This window comes from Amblyraja radiata, chromosome 10, assembly GCF_010909765.2.
Source record: "Amblyraja radiata isolate CabotCenter1 chromosome 10, sAmbRad1.1.pri, whole genome shotgun sequence".
Taxonomy (NCBI): Eukaryota; Metazoa; Chordata; class Chondrichthyes; order Rajiformes; family Rajidae; genus Amblyraja; species Amblyraja radiata.
Genome location: NC_045965.1, coordinates 39,969,031 through 39,995,939, shown reverse-complemented (window position 1 = coordinate 39,995,939; position 26,909 = coordinate 39,969,031). Strand labels below are relative to the sequence as shown.

The window sequence follows — 26,909 nt, the reverse complement described above, 5'->3', positions numbered from 1 at the left end:
TTAGGTCATTCAGCCCATCGGGTCTGCTCTGCCATTCAATCATGGCTGACATGATGTTAGACATTTTATCACATTTATCATCCAAAGCATGAAGCTGCCATCGTTGCTTATAATTTTTTTTTCTTCTAAATTAATCATAAAAATTTAAACTTTTTGTAGATCTTTGATGGAAAAGAGGTGCCACAGAGAATGGTAGATGGATGGAATGCCTTCTTTTTTGATGATATTGAAGAACTGGTAAATTATTATTTTGATCTATTCATATGCGTTAACTGTAATTTAGCTGTATTACTGGAATTAATGTTATTTTAGAATAATAATATTCTGCAAGCACGAAGGATAGCCATTTTGCCTGATTTTATTGGGGAAAACCCGCTATTTTGTCAAATTTGTCCTTATCCTTTCTTCCTTTCACCCTTTATTAACCTGAATTCTGCTTTCAATACTCTTGTAACAGTCCATTAACATCAATTCTTGGTACTTGTAACATTTTTCTGTGTATAAAAAATGTTTTCTCACCATTTAAATGGAGTTTAACGTGGGTGTCGAGGAAATTGCATTAGAGGAAATTCAAAGGAAAAACTGAGACTTTGCGGTTTGCTTCAAGAGACTTTATTGCATGATATCATGGAGAGATGGTGGCAGTTAACTGCTCACCAGTTCTCTGACTTCGCAGCAGAATTAGCCGACAATTATACAGTGCAGTAAACAACTTTTCTTTTTGTTAGATACAATTATACGAAAACATACTTCGTCCTTGTCTATATGCTTTCCTGTTTTTAATTATTTCATTAGTCATAATATACTTTCTGTTTATGTTAATCTTATTCAACAACAGATGGTTAATACAAGTCAAACATAATACAAGGGCATCTTGATCTTCTATCTCATCTTTCAAGCAGACTGCGCAACTGCCCCCTCTCCGAGCCAATCATAAGCCCCCATTTACTGCAACGATTCTACACTGCTAGCAGTAAGGGGTGCGAGTGGTCTACCCAGCTATTGCTGTGCTGTTTTTGATCACAATAGTTACCGACATTACAGGGTTAACTATTGTGATCCAGTCGGTAACTTTCCACTGAAAAACAGGCTTCCTTGTCTATAATTTGTTGTACTTTATTCAATAGACAATACGGGCAGGAGTAGGCTATTCGGCCCTTTGAGCCAGCACCGCCATTCAATGTGATCATGGCTGATCATCCCCAATCAGTACCCCGTTCCTGCCTTCTCCCCATATCACCTGACTCCACAATTTTTAAGAGCCCTATCTAGCTCTCTTGAAACCATCCAGAGAACCTGCCTCCACCACTCACTGAGGCAGATAATTCCACACACTCACAACTCTCTGTGAGAAAAAGTGTTTCCTCGTCACCGTTCTAAATGTCTTACTCCCTATTCTTAAACTGTGGCCCCTGGTTCTGGACTCCCCCAACATCGGGAACATGTTTCCTGCCTCTAGCGTGTCCAAACCCATAACAATCTTATATGTTTCAATGAGATCCCTCTCATCCTTCTAAACTCCAGAGTGTACAAGCCCAGCTGCTCCATTCTCTCAGCATATGACAGTCCCGCTACGCATTCCCAGACAAGGGATAATGTGTCTGAAACGTGTTTTGACAAATTCCCATGATCTTCTTCTGCACCTGGTACACGAGAGATGCCAATTGCCACATCTGCACACCCTTTCATTACCTTGTTTAATTTCGATCAAAATTAAGTAAATGAAGATTTTAATTGTTTCTTCTACAGTGGGAAATTGTGAGATTGTGCACTTTGGTAAGTGGAATCTAAAGACAGATTTTCACCTCTCATTCAGCAAATGAATGAAGTTCAGAGTGATCTCGCTGTTCCCATACATGTATCACATGAAGTTTGGTTAAAGTGCACATCGTCAGTTTTTAATAAAGGCCATTTTTATACATTTTGGTTTTATACATAGTCCCCCTATTTCAGGGCACCATAATGTTTGGGACACAGCAATGTCATGTAAATGAAAGTAGTCATGTTTACTATTTTGTTGCATATCCTTTGCCTGCAATGTCTGCTTGAAGTCTGCGATTCATGGACATCATCAGTTGCTGGGTGTCTTCTCTGGTGATGCTCTGCCAGGTCTGCATTGCAGCCATCTTTAGCTTATGCTTGTTTTGGGGGCTAGTCCCCTTCAGTTTTCCCTTCAGCATGCTCAATTGGGTTCAGACCGGGTGATTGACTTGGCCACTGAAGAATTTACCATTTTTTAAGCTTTGAAAAACTCCTTTGTTTCTTTACCAGTATGTTTGGGATCATTGTCTTGCTGTAGAATGAACCGTCGGCCAATGAGTTTTCAGACATTTGTTTGAACTTGAGCAGATAGGATGTGTCTATACACTTCAGAATTCATTATGCTACTACCATCAGCAGTTGTATCATCAATGAAGATAAGTGAGCCAGTACCTTCAGCAGCCATACATGCCCAGGCCCTACCACCATGTTTCACAGATGAGGTAGTATGCTTTGGATCTTGGGCACTTCTTTCTCTCCTCCATACTTTGCTCTTGCCATCACTCTGAAATAAGTTCATCTTCGTCTCATCTGTCCACAAGACCTTTTTCCAGAATTGTGGTTGCTCTTTTAAGTAGTTCTTGGCAAACTGTAACCTGGCCATCCTATTTTTGCGGCTAATCAGTGGTTTGCATCTTGCAGTGTAGCCTCTGTATTTCTGTTCATGAAGTATTCTGTGGACAGTGGTCATTGACAAATCCACACCTGACTCCTGAAGAGTGTTTCTGATCTGAAGGACAGGTGTTTGGGGATTATTCTTTATTATAGAGAAAATTCTTCTGCCATCAGCTGTGGAGGTCTTCTTTGGCCCGCCAGTCTCTTTGCGATTAATAAGCTCACCAGTGCTCTCTTCTTAATGATGTTCCAAACAGTTGATTTTGGTAAGCCTAATGTTTGGCTGATGTATCTTAACAGTTTTGTTCTTGTTTCTCAGTCTCATAATGGCTTCTTTGACTTTCATTGGCACAACTTTGGTCCTCATGTTGATAAACAGCAATAAACGTTTCCAAAGGTGATGGAAAGACTGAAGGAAAGACTAGGTGCTGAGAGCCCCCTTCAGGGCCTGTCCTACTTTAGGCGACTGCCAGGGATTAATTTTAATAGAATTCACCTAAGGCACTTGGCGACAACCTATGACAGCACCTACGTCAACCTACGACAGCAAAAATTGTCGCCACTGTTGCCAAATATTTTTCAGCGTTGAAAATTTTGCGGCAGTTGCCTGTAGTCGCCCAAAAAATCTCCTAAATTGGACAGGCCCTTTATACCTGCATTAAGGACGCAATTATTACGCACTTGAGCAATTACAAACACCTGTGAAGCCAGGTTCCCAAACATTATGGTGCCCTGAAATGGGGGGACTATGTATAAACACTGGTGTAATTTCTACATGGTGAAACCAAAATGTATAAAAATGGCTTTTATTAAAATCTGACAATGTGCACTTTAACCACATGTGATTTTTTTCTAATACAAATCTCAAATTGTGGAGTACAGAGGCACAATAAATGATGGGTTTTTGTCCCAAACATTATGGACGGCACTGTAGCTACAAAGTAAAGGACTGGTCATTTAAAACTGAGGTGCAAAGAAATGTCTTCACCGAGATAATGAACTTCTGGAATTCTCTGCTGGCTGGATCATTGAAAATATTGAAAATGGAATTAGATAAATATTTGAAAAATCGAGGATTGATGGCTGTGGGAAACTGGCACAGAAGAGGAGGCCAGCATAGATCTGCTGTGATCATATTGACTGGACTTTGTGGAGAATCAGTATTAGAGCAAATTGTAATATGTGCTGGCAATTACGGCTGTGTAAATTCCGAATGTCTGCAAAGGTCCTACATTTATTGGTATTTAAATAAACTTCCAATATCTACCAGCAAAATCTAGGTCTTTGATTAATTGCCTTGTTTTACACCTTAATATCATAACTTTAGTATTGTGTTGTGTTTTTAAATATTTTTGGTTGCTGTAGAAGAAAAGATTGCCAGAACTTGGGAAGAACAAAGAATCAGTGGGTGAACTTTGGTTAGGCCTTTTGCGATTTTACACTGAAGAATTTGATTTCAAGGAATATGTAATCAGCATCAGACAGAAGAAACTTTTAACAACATTTGAAAAGCAATGGACTTCAAAATGCATTGCCATAGAAGGTATTTAAATTTTAATGCATTTATTCATTTGTCCGCTATATATTTCAGTTAATATGTCACAAAATAAAAGACCTGATTTTTATGTATTCTATTGGGGCAAAGGTCAATGCAAGGTGGTGCATTTCAAACTCTTATACACAACAGCTTTAATTGTTACTAGACCAATGGCAGACCCGTTGGGTCTGCTCCCCCAATGCAGCCGTTCCCTACCTGTAGCCCCCACGGTTCGACGTGGTCGTCGAAGTCGGGTCCGTTTCCCCAACGTGCGATTGCGGGGGGGGGGGCGGGGCGGCATCACACACACCAAGCACCCCCACACACAGAGTTTTAAAAGTATAATCCCCCAACGCAGCCGTTCCCTACCCGTAGCCCCCACAGGAGACGTAGTCGTCGAAGTAAAGCCGTCCCCGAAAGGCCGTTTTTTAATGGCGTCTCTTGAGGTTGAGATGCGGGCGCCAGCAGCCTGTATGGTCGCTGGCCAGCAGGATGCGACAACATGAGTGAGTGGGGGGGGGGGGGGGAGAAGGATCTGATTAAAAACGTGTACTTAAAGACGACGAAATGTAATGAGCGGATACTTAGAAAGAAAAGCGAAATCTCTAGCGAAATGGAAATGTCGGAGATTGAGCGTCTGGATTCGGCGTGGCAATGAATCAAAGGAAGAAATGCAGCCGGCAGATTCCGATTGGACATCTGCGAGCATCGGCCATTCCGATTGGACATCTGCGAGCATCGGCCATTCCGATTGGACATCTACGAGTATTGGGAACGAATCAAAAGGCAGACAGGCAGCCAGCCAGACGGCAGGCGGCAGGCACAGAGCTTTAATAGTATACTAGACCAAGTGCAGACCCGTTGGGTCTGCTCCCCCAATGGTGTGATCCCCCAACCCAATATTCCACCATGCACCCGTCTCCTCCAATGGAACTGAAGCCGTTCCCAAATGTAAGATTCCAGCACTGCCCTGCCTCCCTCAGCAGTGGATTAAAAAAAAATCCAATTGCACCTCCCCTGCCTGCTGCAGCAGTGAAAAGTTTTATCCTTTTAAATCCCATTTACAACTTGTCAGTGTCATTGTAGATAGACACACAATGCTGGAGTAATTTAGGAACTTTGGATAATGTTTTGGATCAAGGCTCTTCTTCATTGTAGACCAGATTAGAATAGATGAATGCTGCTGCTTCATTACCTTTCCCCTACATTGCGTGATATATGACTTATTTAACTCCTTTCTTTTTGCTGAAGGTTGTTATTTATGCTGCTCCGATCACTTTCTTTCTTTTAAAATCTTTTTATTGTTTTTTTTTTCCAAAAAACAAAACATAAAAAACAGAGCAAAAAGAATAATGATAAACATAACAATGGTATTGATACATAAGGATCAGGATTACATTAATAACAGGTATCACCTAAAATGAGTCCAGTGTCAAAATACACAATGAATATAGACCTCCCAGTCTCTATGTAAATATAGTTAAATCTCTAAAAGGAAACTTATAAATGTAAAAAGAAAACACAGATAAAAAGACAAAAAGAGAAAAGGAAAAAACAAAACCCCCCTAAACTAAAGAAAAAAAAATAATAAAAGAATTAAAAATAAAATAATTTTTTTTTTAAAAAGCAAAGCAAAACAGAATCTGAACTGAGAATTTCAACAATTTAAGCCTGTTTGTCGTCAAGTCCATTCCACCCTATAGAGGTAAAATAATTTTTATAACGGTTAAAGAGGGAGCAAATTATGTTGTATGAAAATGTTCAATAAATTTTCCCCAAGTCTTATCAAATTTTACCAAGGGTTCAACAATGTCACTCCTGAAAGCGATCACTTTCTTTTCAGATTTCTCCATGGCCTTTCTCTCCTCCGCTAGTTCTCAGTCCTTCTAAATATCTGTGCATGTCTTATTCCGACTTTTCAGTTTTATTTGCTTTACTATTTGTAGGAGCCATTCTTGCTTAAGGTAGTTACTGTTAGCATATTTTATTATTTTGTCTAAATATTTCTTACAGAATTATTTTGTACGCTTGGGGGTGGGATTTTGATACGTAGATGTGCGTGACATACATCGGATGAGGCTAGCGAAACCACAGGATCGACTGGAGCAGGGGTGGAGAACCTTTTCATGTTGGAATGCCGCATTAAGTTTGCTGTAATCTAATAAGGCCGCTTCCAAGAAACTTCAATTCGACATACTTCAAAATGTACATTATTTTGTAAAAATCTAACTACTATGTACTAATTTCAAGAAAATGAAACCATTTTGTTAATTCTAAAGTTAACTAACCTTTTAATGACTTTGTTGTGACTGCTTTTTGTGGGAAAGCATTTGAATATTTGGCTGTAACATGGAGGTACACAGTTTCAGCTGATCTTCTAGATGGGTATCCGTCATTTGTGACCTTAAGGGCATCTTGATTTGGGTTAGGTAGGAGAATAGATTTGCAGCAATAAATGGTTGAAAAGCAAGAAAGCATTTTTCGTGCCTGTTGCCGAAGACGTGGGTATTCTGCTGCATTTTTCCATATTTCAATCACATCTTTCTTAGTGTCAAATAAGGGCTTTAAAATGTCATCTTCTGAGAGCTCAATCAATTCCATCTGTAGTTCTTTAGGAGCCTTGGAGACATCAACTAGGTGAGGTTGAAATGCTAATTTGAGTGTGATGTCATGATTCTCAGTCATTGAACCTTTCATTGTATTCTTTAATTAATGTCTTTAACAGCTGCGTATTCTTCAAATGATTCGCTTGAATCCTCCTGCTCATCAATGACCTTCGCTAACTGAGGAAAAGAGTTTTGAAAAAAGATAGCTTTTTTCGAATTGCTTGAATTTTTTGCAAAATATATATAAAGGGCCTGTCCCATGAGCATGCGACTCCATGCGGCAAGCGCGACCTAACATGGTCACTTGAGCCATACGGCCTCGCGGGGCCGATCCCACTTCGATCGCCGGAGCCGTATGGAGTTGTGCGGAGCTGGTCCCGACATCGCACGGGGCTCCGAAAAACTGACCGTGTTCGAAAAATTCCGCGCGGCAATGGCCTGCCGGCCGGCAGCTCCCTCAACGCCGTATGCACCGCCTCGACGGGCGTGCGCAGTGTCTCGACGCGGTACGCAGCGTCTTGACGCCGTACGTCACGCTCGAACTTCCCGCGGACTTCGCTCGAACTTCACGTCACTCACTCACGTCACCCCCGCTTCTGGTTTGGTCGCGCTCGCTGCATTCAGGCGCATGCTGGTGGGACCGGCCCTGAACGGGGATCACTCTACCTCCGCGCGGCCCCAGCTTCCGGTTTGGTCGCGCTTGCCGCATGCAAGTCGCATGCTCGTGGGATAGGCCCTTTAGTTTTATCTTGCAAAAAAACATTCAAGTAATTTTGCTTTCACATGATATCACACGGAAATGCAGTATTTCTATACAAATCTTTCAATAATTCACATTGTTGATTCTGTTCTTCATGAAATTTAACTATCTGTTCTCGCGAAGATAAACATTTTGCTAACACCTGTCCCTGCGATAGCCAACGCACTTTACAATGATATGGAAAATCCACACTGAATGCCTCATCGTCCAACTTTAGCATATTACGAAACTGACGATGCCGTGTTGCATTTGCACGAATATAGTTAACAATACTTATAACTTGTTGCAAAGTGGCAATTAAAATAGTAGATTTAGCACAGAGATTTTGCTGATGTAAGATACAATGAAAAGAAATGAGAGCATCTGGATCTGATAATACCTTTTTTATCTGTGCAATAAACCCTTCACGTTTAACTGTCATGGAAGATGCACCATCTGTACATACACTCACTAAATTAACCAAATCCAGTCCAACTTCACGACATTTATCTTGAAAGTTGTTGAAGAAATCTATTCCTCGTGTTTTATCCGTAAGAGTGCCCAAAGCGAGTAACTCTTCGTAGCAAAGAAAATCTTCTGTTATGGCCCGAATGAAGTATAAAACCTGCACCGAGTCAGTAGTATCAGTTGATTCATCCAAACCGATTAAATAATATATATTTTCCTTTTGGAGTATTGCGTGAAGTTCTGTTACGTTGCGGGCTAATTCATTCTAATCATGCATTTGCAAACCTGCTCTGCTCTTCTGCAAAACCCTCATACATATTAACAAAAGGAAGGACATCTGGACCTCACCTTATCCTCAGCTTCCATCCAGTTGGAAGACAGTTAACCAAAGTAAAGAAACATTTTCCCAGGCAGTATAAATAATCTGAACAAGGTTTCACACTTTAACCAATCACAAGATAACAGCACAAAGACTCTGCAACAGAATTAACAATACTCAACATCCCATCCTATGACCAATCCTAATCGTGCATTGCAAACCTGCTCAGCTCTCCTGCAAAACCCTCATACATATTAACAAAAGGAAGGACATCTGTACCTCACCTCACCTCACCTCACCTTATCCTCAACTTCCATCTAGGGTCCAGACTCCTTGGAGCTGTGACTCACAGCTTGCAACTTTCCCAAGCAGGCTTTGCAAATACATAGATTCTCCATCCCCCCCCCCCCCCCCCCCCCCCCCCCCCCCCCGCCTACGTAGTAATGACAATGGAAAGGTTTGAAATTGCCATTACACTATTAGTGGTTCCCTATTAAGACATTGAGGCTCCAAACTCTAAAAATGCTTACTTGGGTCTCTGCCAATGTGCATAAAACCTTTCCCTTCAACAAGCCTTTGGTCATTTGCTCCTATGTTCAACTTGTTGCCACCTTTGTTTAACAATGGACCTTGGAACATAGAACAAATATAGAACAAATGTTCTATGCTAATCAGAGAGAATGTCACACTGGAGGGTTTGTCCAGCGAGGCAATATGGATGAAGATCATATATAAGAAAGGTGCAAACACTCTAATGGAATTAGGTATTATTGTCTCGTTACCAAGATACAGTGAAAAGCTTCTGTTTGCGTGCTATCCAATCAAATCAGATAATACTGTATATAGATACAATCAAGCCAAGCTCAAGTACAATAGGTAGAGTGAAGAGAAAGATATGGAATGCAGAATGTAGTTCTCAGCATTGTAGGAAAACAGTTCCAGAAGGTCATTCACTGGAGTTTAGAAGGATGAGGGGGATCTTATGGAAACATATAAAATTATAAAAGGACTGGACAAGCTAGATGCAGGAAAAATGTTCCCAATGTTGGGCGAGTCCAGAACCAGGGGCCACAGTCTTAGAATAAAGGGGAGGTCATTTAAGACTGAGGTGAGAAAAAAAAAATTCACCCAGAGAGTTGTGAATTTATGGAATTCCCTGCCACAGAGGGCAGTGGAGGCCAAGTCACTGGATGGATTTAAGAGAGAGTTAGATAGAGCTCTAGGGGCTAGTTGAGTCAAGGGATATGGGGAGGAGGCAGGCACGGGTTATTGATAGGGGACGATCAGCCATGATCACAATGAATGGCGGTGCAGGTTCGAAGGGCCGAATGGCCTCCTCCTGCACCTATTTTCTATGTTTATAAAAGAGAAGAAGCTGTTCCTGAATCTTGTGTGTGCTTTCAAGCTTCTGTATCTTCTGCCCAATGGAGGTGCTGAGAAGAGGGAATGACTAGAATGAAAAAGTTCCTTCGGTATGTTGAAGACACAAAGTGCTGGAGTAACTCAGCGGGTCAGGCAGCATCTCTGGAGAACATGGATAGGTGACATTTTGGCTTGATACCCATCTTCAGACTCCTTCATTATGTTGGCTGCTTTCCCAGGGCAGTGTGAAGTGTAGATGGTTTCAATGGTGGGGAGGATTTTCTTAGGTATGTTACAAAACTTACCTTCAGCGGCGCTGCAGTTCTGTCACTGGCCGTGTGCGCGACTTTAGCGCCTTTGGGGGGGGGGCGGGGTTAAAATGCGGTTTTCTACCGCCTGTCCAGGATTATATTTTCTCGGGGAGCTAGTTAACGCTGAAGATTCCGACTGCCGTTCTGTGAAATTTTTTAAAATCATTGGACCATTTCAGCGCTGGAGTAAACTAAAAAGCAGTTCCTAATGCCGTGAACGCCGACAACGGGGACGGATTTCAGGTACGGGACAGCGAAAGGAAAGCCGTTTATTTTACATATAAACGTGCTTCTTAGGATGACCTTAATCCACATTTTACGTTGCGAAACGGTGATTTTGGTCCCATACGAACCGGCAGTATTTTTCCTGCCGATATGGGGTTTAAATTCACCGCAACCGCACGTTCCAATCGATCGCGTTCCACAAAATCCCACTCGCAAGATGATTTAAATGGCCATTAATTTACAGGAATTAAACACTAAATTCCTTTCATTTGGCCTATAAATTCATGAGAATGAGATTTAAAAATCATGTTATATTGTGAATTATTGTGTGAATGTTATTTGGACACTTAGGATATTTTAAAATATTAACCTTTTCTTAAGAAATGGATAGATGTTTAGATCTAGTAATTGAATTTTGTAATTAGCTACAAAATGGGTAACTAACTAATATGCCTTAATTTCAGGTCATCCAAGTAAGATTGTTTCATATTTGTTTCAGAATGCTTCAATATATAATAACTGAAAATTTCTTTCAGTTCTTTTAATTTTTAAGAAAGTTATGGGTTTTTGACTGTCCTCGATCACAGCTTTTGTGTTAAGTCAATGGAAAAGCATTAGGGAACAAGATGCTAATTTCCGAGTATGAAAATGGCCATAACTTTTTTAATACTGAAGATATGAAAGTGAATTAGGTGTCAAATTAAACTTCTTTTTATGCTTTATCTGATGTGATAAATTGCAGACTTGATTTTTAAAATCTCAACATTTTGTAACATTGCTACTTTTCTGTGTGATGGACTGTGCTTCAAGTCAAAAATGTTATATTATCATGTCCCAAAATGAAACAATGAAGTTCTTATTTACAGCAGCACAACAGATATGTAGACATGTTACTCTGTAAAACCCATAATAAACAACAAAAAATTATATATACATACTATCTATTTTTGAGTTTTGGCGGCGCGACTCACCCGTTGCAGCGGCCCCTACAGCCTGTCTGTCTTTTTTTTATTTTTTGTCTAGTTAAATGTAGTGTTTGTTTTTTTTTTAACACTGGTTTTAAATGTGTATATGTGGCGGGAGGGGGGGGGGAAAGGGGGAAACCGTTTAAAATCTCTTCCCTGTCTGGGAGACCCGACCTTTTCCCTGTCGGGTCTCCGTTGTCGTTGGGGCCTAGCACCGTGGAGCGGCCTCCAACCTGAACGACCCGGGGACTCGGGAGACTGTGGAGCTGTGGACTACTCACCATCGTGGGGCTGGCCGGCCTCGGAGCGTGGGGAGCAGTGGTGACTCGCTGCTGCGACTCGACTCCTGGGGCTCGGAGGCTCCAGCAACGCAGCCGCAGGTCCGTTGGACTGGGACATCGGGAGCTCACGGGTCCGGGGGGAGAGAGAGACCGCTTCCCGGAGCTCCCGCAACGCGACTTCTCCAGCCCGTGTCGCGGGGTTGGAACGACCCGGAGCGGGGTCATACATCGCCCGGCACGGCTTCATGGCCGTGGGACATTCCAGCGCCCGCCGGGGGCTCCAACTTCGAGACTTCTAGACTGGGAGCGGGGCCGTAAATCGCCCGGCACGGCCTAAAATGGCCGTGGGACTTATCATCGCCCGCCTGGGGCTTCGACATCGGGAGAGACATGGAGAACAGGGGAGAGAAAAGACTTTGCCTTCCATCACAGTGGGTTCACTGTGATGGATGTTTGTGTGAACTAAATTGTATGTATGTCTAGGAATTGTCTTTGTTTGTATGGCTGTGGAAACAGAATTTCGTTTGAGCCTCACTGAGGCTCAAATGACAATAAATTGTATTGTATTGTATTGTATGTATAAAATACGTAAATAAAGAATCAATAATATTGCAAAGTCAAAAATAATGCCCCAAGTCTATTAAGTCTAGTTTTAAGGTGAAACAACACAAAGTGCTGGAGTAACTTAGTCTGAATCAGTCTGAAGAAGGGTTCTGACTCGAAATGTCACCTATCAATGCTCTCCAGAGATGTTGCCTGACCTGCTGAGTTACTCCAGCACTTAACACACAACTGCAGTTTTTAAATTGCGTCAAATCAGACCTACGAGAAATGTAAGGGAACGTAACCCTTACAATAAATCGGGGAGTGACTATTTCCTACTAGCATATAATTTTCCATGTCACCATTATAGATTAAAAAACAATTTTAATTTGTTTATAATCAACTAATCTACAGACAGTCACATTGTGCATTGCTTACTGGAAGGAATTCAAAATGATGAAATAAAAAAAATCATTGTAAAACTGTTGGAATATGTTGACATTTTGAAATTTAAATCTGTACTCGGCATTATTGTAAGATCATTATTATTTCTAATAATTCTGTGATGTCAAAATGAATGAACGAGGTTAATGGCAGTTTAAGCCCTTAACAAGATTAAATGATGTTGGACCTTATTTTCTAGATCCTTTTGACTTGAATCACAATCTTGGTGCTGGAGTCTCAAGGAAAAGTAAGTCCTCTTTCAGTTAAGCTTTCGCAAGTTTTTTTGCATAAAAAAAACATAGATGTGGCTCTAATGCAGATAATTATTTGTCTTGCAGTGACTAACTTTATAATGAAAGCTTTTATAAATGGACGCAAATTATTTGGTACACCTGTATATCCACATCCTGGCTTGGAAACAGTATGTATATAATTATTATAATTCTGATGCATTTTTAATCCTTTCCTCATTTCTGAAATAGTTGCCAGAAGCTGCACTTTGCAGTGTAAATATGTATTTTATAATGTGACAAATTCATATTAAGTTCTATCTATTTTATTGTGTTCATCTGAATCAATTGAGAGGTGATTTCATTATGAGACGGCTGAGGTGATCCTGATTTAGGGTTTTAATTATTATTAAAGAGCTTGATTGGATAAATATGGAGAAAATATTTGCAGGTAGCGAGATCCCAAACTAGGGGCCTGGAATCTAAGTTTGCCACGAATAAAGACTTCAGACCAAAGTCTTTCACATTGAGTGGTTAGAATGTGCAACTTGCCTTCACATAGATTAATTGGGGAGGAAAGCATAAATGCCTTTAAAAGGTAGGTGCATGAGAGTGAAAAGTAGTGGGAAAAAATGTGAATTAGATTTGGTGTTTGAAAATGCTTGTTTGAGTTAATGGCCTATTTGTATGTTGTAAATTCTATAATTCAGTCAGAATTGTTATCCAATACAACCATTCGAAATGGTATCTATGTTCCAACATATATTGTCAATACTGTTTGTAAGGTTTTATTTGGCAAGTGAGAACTGAATAATGATGATCTATATTTGAAATGCCAAATTCCTACAAATATAGCATGACCAGTTTGTATTGTAGTATACAGTTGTTTCATAGTCCGGTTCAGGGTATTTTTCTCACAGTTAGCTATCCCAGTTTGCAATTTTGGCAAAGATTATGGAAACCATCTTATAATAGACTGTCAGGAGGTGGAAGTTATTCCAGATGATCAAAGGCATGACCTGCTTTTTGAATCGGTAATGTGCTGTCTGGGAAATTACAGATACTGATATAGAAAAGAAACAAATTATTGAAAGAGCGAGTTGTATGGAGAGGGGATGTATAATCATGATTAATGTTAGTTTAATTAATTAGATCAATGTTGAGCAGCTTCTTCCCCACTGCTATCCAGACTCCTGAACCAATCACCACTTTCACACCCCCTTCCCGAAGGTGCTGCCACGTCCTACTAACTATCTTATTTGGGGGGTTTGTTTTGCATTACTTAAGATTGTACTAATCTTGCACCACTCTATTGTTTGTGTTTGTCATTGTATTTATTTTTTTGTATTTATCATTACTGTGTGTCTACTATTTAGTCTGTGAACTTCATGCAAACAAGGAATTTCATTGCATCCTGGTGTACATGACTATAAAGTAATTTGATCTGAGATTATTTGGAGAGGGAATAAGAGCTATTGAGATCGAGACTGAACTATATTACGAAAGAAAGAAGGAAAGAGCATTATAAGAAAGGCAAGAGAACTGAAGCGGTTCTACATAGAGTGAAAGGTGACGAAAGAGTACAAGAATGTGATTTGCCAATTGGAGGCACGCTTCAAGAATTGGAAAATCTAGTTGGCTGAAAAGCATGTAAGATAAAAATGAAAAAAAATTAATGACATTTTGACAGTGAAAATGGTGGAGAAGTCACAAAACTACAAACGAAAAACAAAGTAAAATGTATAGCGATTGATGTTTGTTTAAATTCTGTTTTAAACTTTAGATTATATTGTTCAACCCTTTGGATTGTGTGTGAGTTAACACTGAAAGAATTTACTTTTTCAACAATTAACTTTATATCCATGATCAATTGATCCATAACCCATATTATGGTATTTGTTGTTAGGATTACTTTTTTGATTCAAAAATCCTGACTGATGGGGAGTTGGCGCCAAATGACAGGTGTTGTCGTATCTGTGGGAAAATTGGACATTACATGAAAGATTGTCCAAAAAGGAGGAGGTAACCACGAATTTGCATTTATATGGAAATCCATGCTCCCAGTTTCTTCATTTGCATTTTTGTTCTGACAGTACTCTCTTCAAGCCCTTGCATAACTTGCTCATCTTTCATTCATAGTCCTTCACGCATCATGTTTGGTAAGGCATTCAACTATGTTCTGATGCCATTCTGTCCCTCTAATGTAGGGTTTTGAACCAAAATAGTGATTATTCCTTTCCTCTACAACAGTGATGCTCAACCCACTGAGATCCTCAGCAGATTGTGTGTTGCTGCAGATTCCAGCATCTGCAGTCTCTGGTGTCTCCATTCAACCATGTCTGTTGCATTTCCCTGTGCATCTGCTCTCGCCTATTCTCCCATCTGGGATCAGGATAGTATATTTCTCCACACCAGGCACTACATTCACTGTAATTGTAGTCACCCGACTCATTTCATATTTCCTTGTAACAAAAAAGACCATGGTGGCTCATCGAGTCTGTGCCAGCTCTTAGAGCAGTTCCATCCATCCTGTTTCCCCTCACATTTTCTTTAAATAACTCTGTCACATCTCTATTAATGCCCCAAGACGATCCTTCCTACCATTTACCTATATGAGGGTAATTTACTGTAGCAACCTAACCTCCCCCCTCCATCGTACTCTGCATCTCAAACTAATTAAATAAGATACGTTAAATCGAAAGATGTATGTACTCAAAAAAATAACAGTAACCTGGAATACCATGCTTTTAAATGCCCTTTATATTAAAAACACTATCAATAACATCAGCCAAAACTGGACATCATAATTCTATCCTTGCTTGTTACAATTTTCCAATAAAGAATTGAGATAATTACTGTTATTTTAAGAATGAAGAAGAAAGAAAATGAGAAAGAGGAAGAGAAGGATTCAAAGGAAGAAGAAAAAGAACTAAGAGAAAAGCGATGCTTTATCTGTGGTGACACTGGCCACATGAGAAGGGATTGCCCAGAATTCAGAACATCCCGAACACGGAACAACACGGTGTCAGGTAATGAGAATGTTGGGAAGTGATGTATTAATTCAATATCTCTGTTCTTGAGTAAATTAGTTGTTCTTTCAAAACATTTGGTGTAAAATATTTTTTTTAATACATTTTCATTGATATAGTTTGATGATACAGAGAAAGCAGGTTTTTGCCCAGTTGTAATGATGTTATTGAGGAACATGAAAAGCATCTGTTCTTCTAGATGCACAAAAACATCAATGAACTAGTCACCCCAGGGAGCTTCCTAGCCTTCTAAGAAAATTCAAAAGAAAAGACAATCTCCATATATCCCATAAAATAAACTCCCCAGGTGATTACGTAGAAAGTAGATACTAAGCAGTGGAGATGAGTTCAAAGAAATTACTCAGATTTCAGATAGGATTGTCTAGCTATATGTAGGTATGTTGCAAAGCCTACCTGAAGCGTCGTTGAAAATCTGCCGCTGCGGGTGTGCGCGATTTTGGCGCCGTTTAGAGGGGGGCGGGTTTAAAACGCGATTTTCTCTAGGCTGTTCAAATCGAAGATGTTCAGCCTAGTTAATCATTAACGAAAAATCGCTGGAAGACCCCGTCGCAAAAGCTATTATTAGTTTTAAATGCCTCGTATAATAGTTATAGTAGTTTAAAAATCAATCTCTAAACCCGCGACCGCCAGCAACCGCAGGGTCCCATAGAGCAAACCACAGAAGGTATGTAGCTTATTTTTACATTAAAAAGGGCTTCTAAAGATCCCTTTATACAAAGTTTAATATTGCGAGTAGCTCATTTTGGGCCCATTATATCCCGCAGTATTTTTCTGGGCATTTGGGGCACAAATCTACCGCAATGTGAACGTTCTAAACCAGCGCGTTCCACAGGGACCCACTGGAAAGCTGATTTAAATGGGCATTTATTTACAGCAATTGAACACTAAATTCCTTCCATTTGGTCTATAAATTAATGTAAATGAGATTTTAAAATCATGTTTTATTGTGAATTATTTGTGAATATTATTTGGACATTTAGGCTATTTAAAAATGTTAATCATTTATTAAGAAATGGATAGATGTTTAGATCTAGTAATTGAAGTCTGAAATTAGCTACAATTGGGTAACTGACTAATTATATGCTTTAATTTCAGGTCATCCAAGTAAGATTATTTTATATTTGTTTCAGAATGCTTCAATCTATGATAACTGAAAATTTCATTCAGTTCTCTTAATTTTTAAGAAAGTTATGGGCTTTTGACTGTTCACGATCACAGCTTTTTTGTTATGTCCATAGAAAATCAATAGGGAACAAGATGCTCATTTCCGAGTATGAAAATGGCCATAACTTTTTAAATACTTGAGACATGAAAGTGAATTAGGTGTCAAATTAAACTTATTTTTATGCTTTATCTGATGGGATAAATTACAGACTTGATTTTTTAAATCTCAAAATTTTGTAACATTGCTACTATATGTGACAAGCAGAAGCGACTAAAAGATCAACGGACTAATTAATTAATTAATTAATTGCTTGATTAATTGATTAGTAATGCATTAATGTAAAACAATATTCAATATTACATATTTGTTTGGAATTTCAAAGATCTTTTTTTTTTGCAGTACCTCAGGCTACACGGAATCTGACCAATATACAGACAGTAGCAACTTCCCAGCCTTTAGTGTCACATTCAGAACATCATCAGGATTATCCACAACATACCAGGCCATCTTCAGAAAGTGTAAGTCTTTTGTTTTTGGTTCCTGCATCATGTACTGCAGTTGCACAGGGTTTCCTCCAGCATTGAAGACCCTAATGTTGAAATTGGCATGTGTACTAATTTGTCCCTGAATCATTTTTTTTTAATTTACTACCCTGGAGAAACCCCTGGTTGTAACTGAATTGAGTTTAACAGCATAATTTGAAAATGAACAGTGTACGAGATAAGCAAAATTTTTATATTTAGAGCTAAACAGTTTAAGTGACATATTTGTATTGGAAAACGGTATATCAGAGAAATCATTTTAGAACTATTTTCACTTTGCCTTCCTTTCCCACACACAATATTTTGTAATTTATTTCCTCGCCTCTTAAAACATGGTTTAGTGAAAGAATGTTAGAAACTGGAAATCCATTTACCTAAGCAATAGTTTGTCTCATTGCTTTTTTGTTTCTAATTTTCAGTCAGAACCACATCAGATGCCTCCTTATTCTCCTCAAACTACGCATCAGCAATTAACACCAAATTCATCTCAAATAGCTTCTGTTTCGCATCCACAGACCCAACAGGCTGGTTCTCAGAATAAACTTCTACAGACACTTGCTCAACCAACCCGTCAGGTTCAATTGCCCCTGTTTCCATACACTCAACATCATCCAGGTCAGTATTCCAATCTGCACGGACTCAACTTAATTCAGTCACGCAGATCACAGCACCAGGTGCAAATGCCCACTAATTCGTGGCCTGCTGCCCTTCACTCTGCATCTGGTAACCATCCCAACATGCCTTTTCCTATACGGTCTAGCAGCAACACAGCTAATCCCAACAGTATGAATCTCAATGATCCTAGTATCATCTTTGCTCAGCCTGCTGCCAGGCCTATGGGTATCTCCAACACTCCTCACGATGGACAGTGGCACAATCACATGACTCGCAGCACACTAGTGGGAAATGGCACTCTGGGAGCTTCAGGTATATTTCTTTTTCTCATTATATTAATGTGTAGCTATTATTCTTCAAATGTGCTCTGTAATGGACATGATTAATTTTACATTTATAGTTCAACATTTTAATAGCATGTGTATTTTCTTATATATAATATTTTTTTAGCAAAAATGTATACGAGCAAAATTAGCAGATGTAATTATAAATGAGCTTTGCAACTGTTGATAATCTATGGTGGCACTGCTCTGATGATAAAGACCCCACTACAGGGTGACCACACGATGTCCACTCTGTACTAGATTTGTTAGGGCAAAAATTGGCATGCTACAGTTACCCTCCAGAGTTAGCTGCTCATCCCCCAATCCATCACCACTGGATGGCATGCAGAGTCTCAGATTGTGAGCACACGTGTGTCATGCCATTGTAAAGCTGCTGGGTCCTGCAAAATCCTACACCAGCATGAATTTGTGCTCAAAAGATGACGGAAGCATAAAAACAATGTACTAAATGTTTATCATGCAGTTGAGAAAAGCTTCAATTTCCAAATGGCTCTTATATGAAAATGATAGAGCCAGACCAGCAAAATATTTCCCGTATAATTTATTACTGTGGGCAGCATTTTGCAAGTCATAAAATTACAATATGAATTACACAAATACCTTTTGATTTCGGAAGAAAATTAAACCAATTGAAACGCTTATGTCCAATCGTAAAACTTTGTTTTTAAACTTCACTATTTTAAATGCTTCCAGCAGAAGTATTTCACTTGAATAATTATTATATGTGCAAATATGGCTCCAATAAAAACAAAAAGTAATTATTCTGGCCTGCTTTGGAGGGTAATTGAGCTTATAATTTTGCATTTTTGTAAAATTATCCCTAGTTAACTTTATAATTTTAAATCAATTATCGATAAGAACCTTTGGCTCATTGGTTATAAAAGTATTATTAAACACTACGCTATTTTAGATTTACTACCTTTAGTACAACATGTAATTTGCTTGTACTTCTGACATTGTTTTTAAGTATTAAGTTGATGAAGTAAGTATATCAGGCAGCAAAAGATTTGAATGTTACCTTATGTGAGAATAAAACAGGATATTGCAGAAGAAATAATAAAGGAAAACACATATACATGAGTTTGAGAAGGTGACAGAAAATGCATGGACATAGTTCCATAATGTTCATTTTAAGCAATTATGTCTTAAAACAAACTTGTGAATTTTTTTTCCTTCATGGAATCACAGATCAAAGGTTTCAGGGGCAATTTGCAAAACTAAATCCACCACCCATATCTTGGGAGCATCATTCTGTTCCTCATTTTCAAGCACCGTGGCCTTACAGAATGCCTCAAAACTTCATTCAGCAGGGAAATACGAACTATCCTCAGCAGAACAAATCCTACTACTCTCAAGGTACCAATGACAACAAACCACTCTGATTTGTTTAAGTATTGCTAAATATAGGAATATGGCTTCTTAGCTTGTTTGTATTCCCAATAGTAGTTTTAGTTTAGTTTAGAGATATAGCGCGGGAAAAAAAACCTTTCAGCGCACCGAGTCCGTACCGACCAGTGATCCCCCGCACATTAACACTATCCTACGCACACTAGGGACAATTTACACATACACCAAGCCAATTAACCTACAATAACAGGTCTTTGGAGTGTGGGAGGAAATGGAAGATCTCGGAGAAAACCCACGTGGTCACGGGGAGAACATACAAACTCCGTACAGACAGCGCCCGTATTCGGGATCGAACCCGGGTCTCAGGCGCTGCAAGCGCTGTAAGGCAGAACTCTACTGCTGAGCCAATGTGCCGTATTATAAAAGATTTTGAAACAAGTAGTTCCCAAGAGAATTTTAGTCATCTTCCACCCCATATAATGCACATTTTACATTAAATGATACACATTAGGATCCCTTGGTTTTGTGTGGCAGATTTTTTGAGAGAAATGCAATAGAGAAGATAATCTTTAAACTCATTGGTCCCCACTCTTCCTCTCTTATTCCAATTGATCAAGATTTTCTTTGAAAGCATACAGATTATTGTATGTACATTATGATTGATAGAATTAATGACGAGTAAGATCAACACCTAACTATATATACTGTAAATGGTAAAGTAGGTTTGTTGTCCACCTCCGGGTTAGTTGAAGGGGGCTTCTTTCTGTATGCAGAGCAGCTTGTGTTTGATAGGACTGAATATTGTAGTAGTCATATTTATGTGGAATTTGTGAATGTGGTATTGTCATTAATGTCGTAATTTTTTCAAGTCCATCATAAACTTAACATTACATTCTTATAAAGTAGATGTACATTTTCCTGTAAAACCTATATATGTGCCTACTTTGGCAGGTTCTACAATCCACAATAACCAGCGTTTTCCAATCATGCAGCAAGGAAGAATACGGATGAACTACATTCAGCAAAAGAAGTGACTTAAGTGGAAATCCACATAATATACAGTTACAGATCTTATCTGGGAAGGGAAAGAACAAAATTATTTTAAGATTGTTTTTAAACTGTATGATTTGTATATAGACGAAACTTGATTGTAATTTTTAATAGTTTTTTGTTGCAATGCACCAAAATGTGATTTATGATACAGATCACATCTATTTTAATGCCTCCCATTTTTGAAGGTGGGGTAAAATCATTTTTTGTTTGATGCAAATGTAAAAAAAAGCTTTTTTAAAAAAAAAACTGGATTTATTTTCTCTGTTGTATGCATACTTTGGCTGCCTCAGACTTTGTATATGGTTCTTAAAAAAAGAAAATATGGTTTAAAGATGGTCAGCTGTGTTCAGAACAGAAGTATATAGTGCCAAAAGCCTTTTAAAAAATAAACTGTAGCTTTTTAATAATTCTGTATTACATAGTTATTTCATAGAACAGATCAGCACAGGAACAGATCCTTAGGCTTACCATGTCCATGCTGAACATGATGCCAAGTTAAACTAATCTCCTCTACCTATACATGATCCCTATCCCTCCATTCCTGCATATCCACAAGCCTATCCAAAAGCCTCTTCAATTCCACAATCGTATCTGCCTTTACCTCCCTCAATGCCATTAGATATTAGTTAATACCCTCTAATACAGACAGCATTCTGGCAAACTTCTGCTCCGTCTCCCAAGCCTGCTCATCCTTTCTGTAATGAGGTGACCAGAACAATACAATACAATCAGTTTTATTTGTCACATTGCACATAAAGTGCAAGTTAAATGAATTTGTCAGCAGCGGTACAATGAGAAAGGACACACAATACACGATAAAAATTTAACACAAACATCCACCACAGCAATCATCACTGTGGTGGAAGGCACAAAAATTGGCCAGTCCTCCTCCATTTTCCATCAGCACATAATGCTCCAAATGCGGCCTAAGCAAAGTAATATAAAGCTGCAACATGACCTCCTGATTTTTATAGTGCCTCAACCGATGAAGGCAAGCATACCATGCACCTTCTTTACCACTCTATCTACTTGTGTTGCTTTCAGTGAGCTATAGTCATGGCGCCAAATATCTCTCTGTACATCAATTCTGCTTTGATATAAAAATAACCTTTGGATACCAAAGGTTATATAACCTTCAGTGTATACATTCCTCATACATTCGACCTCCTAAAGTGCAACATCTCATTTGCTTGGATAAAATTCCCTCTGCCATTTTTCCACCCATACCTGTAGCTGATCGATACCCCGCTGTATACTTTGACAGCCCTGCTTATTGTCCGCAACTCCACCCATTTTGTGTTGTCTGCAAACTTACTAGCTAAACCATATACATTTATGTCCAAGTCATTTATCTGTATCACAAACAGAGGGCCCAGCACAGATTCCTGCAGGACTCTACTGCTCACAGATCTCCAGCCTGAACTCTCCAGTCCTCCAGGACCTCGCCTATGGCCTGAGAAGCTAAGAATCTTCATCAAGATCCCTGCAATCTGTTTTGCCTCTCAGTAACTTGGGATACATTCAATGAGGCCCTTGAGAATTTATCCACCATAATGGTCTTCAACAACCCCAACACCACTTTTTTTGTGATCTCAAACTGCCTTTGCATGTTACTATCCCCCCCCCCCCCCCCACTGATCTCTCTGTCGTCCACATTCTTCTCATTAGTGAACACAGGTGCAAAATACTTGTTCGATACAGATACTACATACTCTATTCCAAGCATGTTCCCTCCTGTTTCTTTGAACAGTCCTACCTTCTCACTGGTTATCCTCTTGTTTTTAAATGTACATTTAAAAAGTTTTTGTTCTTTAATCCAACTCGCCAATGACATTTCATTATCCTTTTTGGATATTCTAATTGAATGCTTGAGTTCTTTCCTCTTGCTTTATTTTCCTCACAAGCCCTGTCTGCACCTCCACATACGCTTCATCTCTTTTTGAACTAATCTAATTCTTTATTCTCTTTGGTCATCCAAGATTCACTTATCGTTTCTCCTTACTGGAACTTGCTGGTCTTGAACTCTGATCACCTGGTCTTTAAACAACTCATAACAATGTCTCACCCCCTTCTGTCATTGAAGGATCCCTCACCCACATTACTTCTGTGTTCCCTAGTTCTACTCTTGCTCCTCACGGAAGGATACAGTTCCCCTGATCCTCACCTTTCACCCCACCAGTCTCCGCATCCAACACATCATCCCGATATTTCCATCACCTCAAAGATGATCCTACCTTGTCACATCTTCCCATCTCCACCACTTTCTAGTGACCACTCCATCCACAATTCCTTGATCATTCATCTGTTCCCAACCAAACTACCCCCTCCCCAGGTACTTTCCCTTGCAACCACAGTAGATGTAACACCTGTCTCTATACCTCCTCCCTCGCATCGATCCAGGGACCCCAGCAGTCTTTCCAGATGAGACATATTATGTGCACCTCCTCTAACCTCATCTACAATGAGACCATAGACTCAGGGCGGTCATTTCACTGAACACATGCTTTTGGTCACTTGTTCACCATTTTAATTCCCCTTCCCTTACTGACATTTCTGTCCTGGGTCCCTCCATTGCCAGAGTGAGCCCACACACAAACTGGAGGAACAGCACCTCATATTCCGCTTGGGTAGAATATGAACATTGAATTCTCCAATGTTAGGCAATGGCTTGGCAATTTCTCCCCCAATCAGTCTGAAGGTGTCTCGACCCAAAACGTCACCTATTCATATTCTCCAGAGATGATGCCTGACTTGCTTTGTGTACTTTCACACATCAGATACGGATTCACCCAATAGCATTTCCCTGGCTACTGTCTATTAATGCTGTAATCCGCCCTCCCTAGTTTAATACCTTCCAAGTTCCAGACTTTATTCAAAACCATGTTAAAACTTATGAAGATGTGATCACTCTATCCAAAATAATCTTTCCACTGAAACAATCACTGGGCCAGGCTTATTCCCAGTACAGGTCCAATATGGTCCCTCTTCAAGTTGGACTACCCATATCAATATCAGTCTTTCAAGTAGAAATTGGAATATCAAGTGGATTCTTCAGCTGCATATTTAAGATGCACATAGAATGAAGTACAATATCTGTATGATGGGGATGTGGCCAGAGGGAAAATATGATACTTTGTAGAATCTTTTGTTTACCATCATATTCCATTCTCCATTGCCACATTTTATCCATTCCTGCTACAATTACTTTTCACCCTCGCTCAAAATCCTAATGCTAAGAAAATCCTTTACTGTGTTCTGTCATAATATAAAGTTTACTTTATTTATACTACTTCTCAAGATCATTGTAGAGCAAGGTTTGCAATCTAACATAATTCAGATATTGTTGCAGCTAATCACTTTCTAAATAATTCCAGGGCCTCTACCCTTCTAATCTTCATAGAAATATTTTCCAAGAACTGATTACTACTTGAAGAATGTTCTTAAAACTTTCCTATTATTTTAAATTTGTGCAATTTTGTCCAGTTTATACACATCATTTAAATTTTACTGAAAATAGCTCCAATCTGAATCATAAATAACCTAATACTGGTACACCTTGCATCTGACACACATTACTCCCACAGCACCTCTACTTACTTAACATTTTAAAGTTATTTGGCATGTCACCAAATAAACTTCCACAGATGCATTGTAGAAAGTATCCTGGCTCTTTGGAACACAACGTGGTACAATTCCAGAGAAATGCATGAGGCTGTAACTTGGTGAACTCAGTCCGATCCATCACAGGCACTACCCTTCCCACCATCGAAAGCATTTACGAAGGTCTTGTCTCAAAGCAGCGGTATCTTTCATCAAGATTCTCTCCCTTTCGGCCCAATCCCTTTCTCAATGCTATTATTGGACAGGAGGTACAAAAGCCTGAACGCCTACATCAACAGGATCAGGAACAGCTACTTCCCACAAACCTTTACCTTTTGAACCGGCTTGCACAAACAATCCCAATAATACCTTGGCAATGGAACACTATGGACCACCTCTATCACTACCATAGGTTGGTTTTCTATTATGTTTTGCACAATATTTCCACTATCTAGAGAATTTATGTATCATTTATGCTTTCATGTTGTCCAAATTTATATGCTTGTGATGCTGCGACAAGCAAGATATTTATTGTACCTGTATATATATGACAATAAATGTGACGTGCCATTTTCCACCTTCACACTTCCAATACACATTTTTTACATCTCAAATGCCACTCTCATTATGTGACTACATGCTCCTGCAGTACTAAATAATTCTTAGTATTTCTGCCTATCAAGGTAGTTGAAACAAAATACTACTTGAAGACAACTACATATTAAAAAAGTTTCAACGGTATAACATTAATTTAAACTGTAAGATATTTAAATGATTGACATTACTACATCCACTGCTTGAAATATGTGATCAACACTAAAAATGGTTTACAAAAATTTTACACCATAACATAAAACACGCATTATGAACTGTGTGCCATAAACTGTGTACTCTAATTCACTCTGAGCCACATAAAGATAATATTCTTGAATTATTTTCAGGTATACCCAATCCTAGGTTCCTTTTGTAACTCATACCCCAAGGGTTATTTCAGAAATGTGATATCTATTCAGATTGACAGAATACTTGGCTATCATGGCAGGGAGTCATTAAAGTAGGATCAGATTGGAGAAGGGCCTTCGCAGCTAAGATGAAATGGAAAAAAATACATAGCTTGATCCAAATATCAGAATACAGGGAACTCAATGGGCTGTGAGGCTGAATGATGTATGATGAAGATTTTGAAGGGGACTATGCAGGATGAGATTTTGGAGGAAATGGAACACTGGTCATTGAGCACTGTCGATGAATGGCAGCAAAGACTCGGTATGGTTTAAGATAAACCAACAGGATGTTATTAAGATGGAAAGGGTATGGAAACAATTCACAAGGATTTTACTGGACTGGAGGACCCGAGTTAAAAGGACAGGCAGGGCAGACTAAACATCATGTGGGGAATATCTGTAAAATGCTACTACAGCTTACCTCAAAATCTGAAATGACCAAGTAACAGTGCAGTGACAGCAGCTAACTCTCATGGCATAATCCAAGGTTGCAGTTGGTTTCTGTGCCACTCTTTAACTTGAAATTGTTTACTAGCTTAAAATATGTAGTTTATATGTACAGCATAATGTTTGGGACAAAGACCCATCCTTTATTTAATTGCCTCTGTGCTCCACAATTTAAGATTTGTAAGAGAAAAAAACCCACATGTGGTTAAAGTGCACATTGTCAGATTTTAATAAAAGCAATTATTTTGGTTTCACCATGTAGAAATTACAGCAGTATTTATACATAGTCATCGTCTGTTTCCTCTCCTCTCCCTCCTCTCCTCCCCCCCCCCCCCCCCCCCCCCCCCCCAATTTCAGGGCACCATAATGTTTGGGACACTTGGCTTCGCAGGCGTTTGTAATTGCTCAGGTGTGTTTAATTGCCTCCTTAATGGAGGTATAAGAGAGCTCTCAGCACCTAGTCTTTCCTCCAGTCTTTCCATCACCTTTGGAAACTTTTATTGCTGTTTATCAACATGAGGACCAAAGTTGTGCCAATGAGTCAAATAAACCATTGAGACTGAGAAACAAGAATGAAACTATTAGTGACATCAGCCAAACCTTAGGCTTACCAAAATCAACTGTTTAGTACATCATTAAGAAGGAAGAGAGCATTGGTGAGCTTACTAATCGCAAAGGGACTGGCAGGCCAAGGAAGACCACCACAGCTGATGACAGAAGAATTCCCTCTATAATAAAAAAAAAACCCCAAACACCTGTCTGACAGATCAGAAACGCTCTTCAAGAGTCAGGTGTGGTTTTGTCAATGACCATTGACATAATCCCAAACATACTGCTAAGTCAACAAAGGAGTTTTTCAAAGCTAAAAAATTGTCAATTCTTGAGTGGTGAAGTCAATCACCCGATCTGAACCCAATTGAGCATGCCTTTTATATGCTGAAGAGAAAACTAAAGGGGACGAGCCCCCAAAACAAGCATAAGCTAAAGATGGCTCTAATAGAGGCCTGGCAGAGCATCACCAGAGAAAATACCCAGGTGATGTCCATGAATCGCAAAC

At 39.3% G+C, this 26,909-nt stretch overlaps 1 protein-coding gene across 3 annotated transcripts in view; it reads left to right on the top strand.

The window, feature by feature from the left end:
* tut4 (terminal uridylyl transferase 4) overlaps positions 1-21,208 on the top strand; it is a 79,764-nt gene extending 58,556 nt beyond the window's left edge. For all 3 annotated transcript variants that reach the window (XM_033028619.1, XM_033028621.1, XM_033028618.1), the window contains exons 22-31: positions 160-237; positions 4,021-4,198; positions 12,655-12,702; positions 12,794-12,876; positions 14,592-14,707; positions 15,554-15,714; positions 17,300-17,418; positions 17,862-18,369; positions 19,590-19,757; positions 20,700-21,208. In XM_033028619.1, the coding sequence (XP_032884510.1) occupies positions 160-237; positions 4,021-4,198; positions 12,655-12,702; positions 12,794-12,876; positions 14,592-14,707; positions 15,554-15,714; positions 17,300-17,418; positions 17,862-18,369; positions 19,590-19,757; positions 20,700-20,782 (1,542 nt within the window). In that variant the 3' untranslated portion in view covers positions 20,783-21,208. The remainder of the gene's footprint in view (positions 1-159; positions 238-4,020; positions 4,199-12,654; positions 12,703-12,793; positions 12,877-14,591; positions 14,708-15,553; positions 15,715-17,299; positions 17,419-17,861; positions 18,370-19,589; positions 19,758-20,699) is intronic.
* Positions 21,209-26,909: the final 5,701 nt, after the last annotated feature.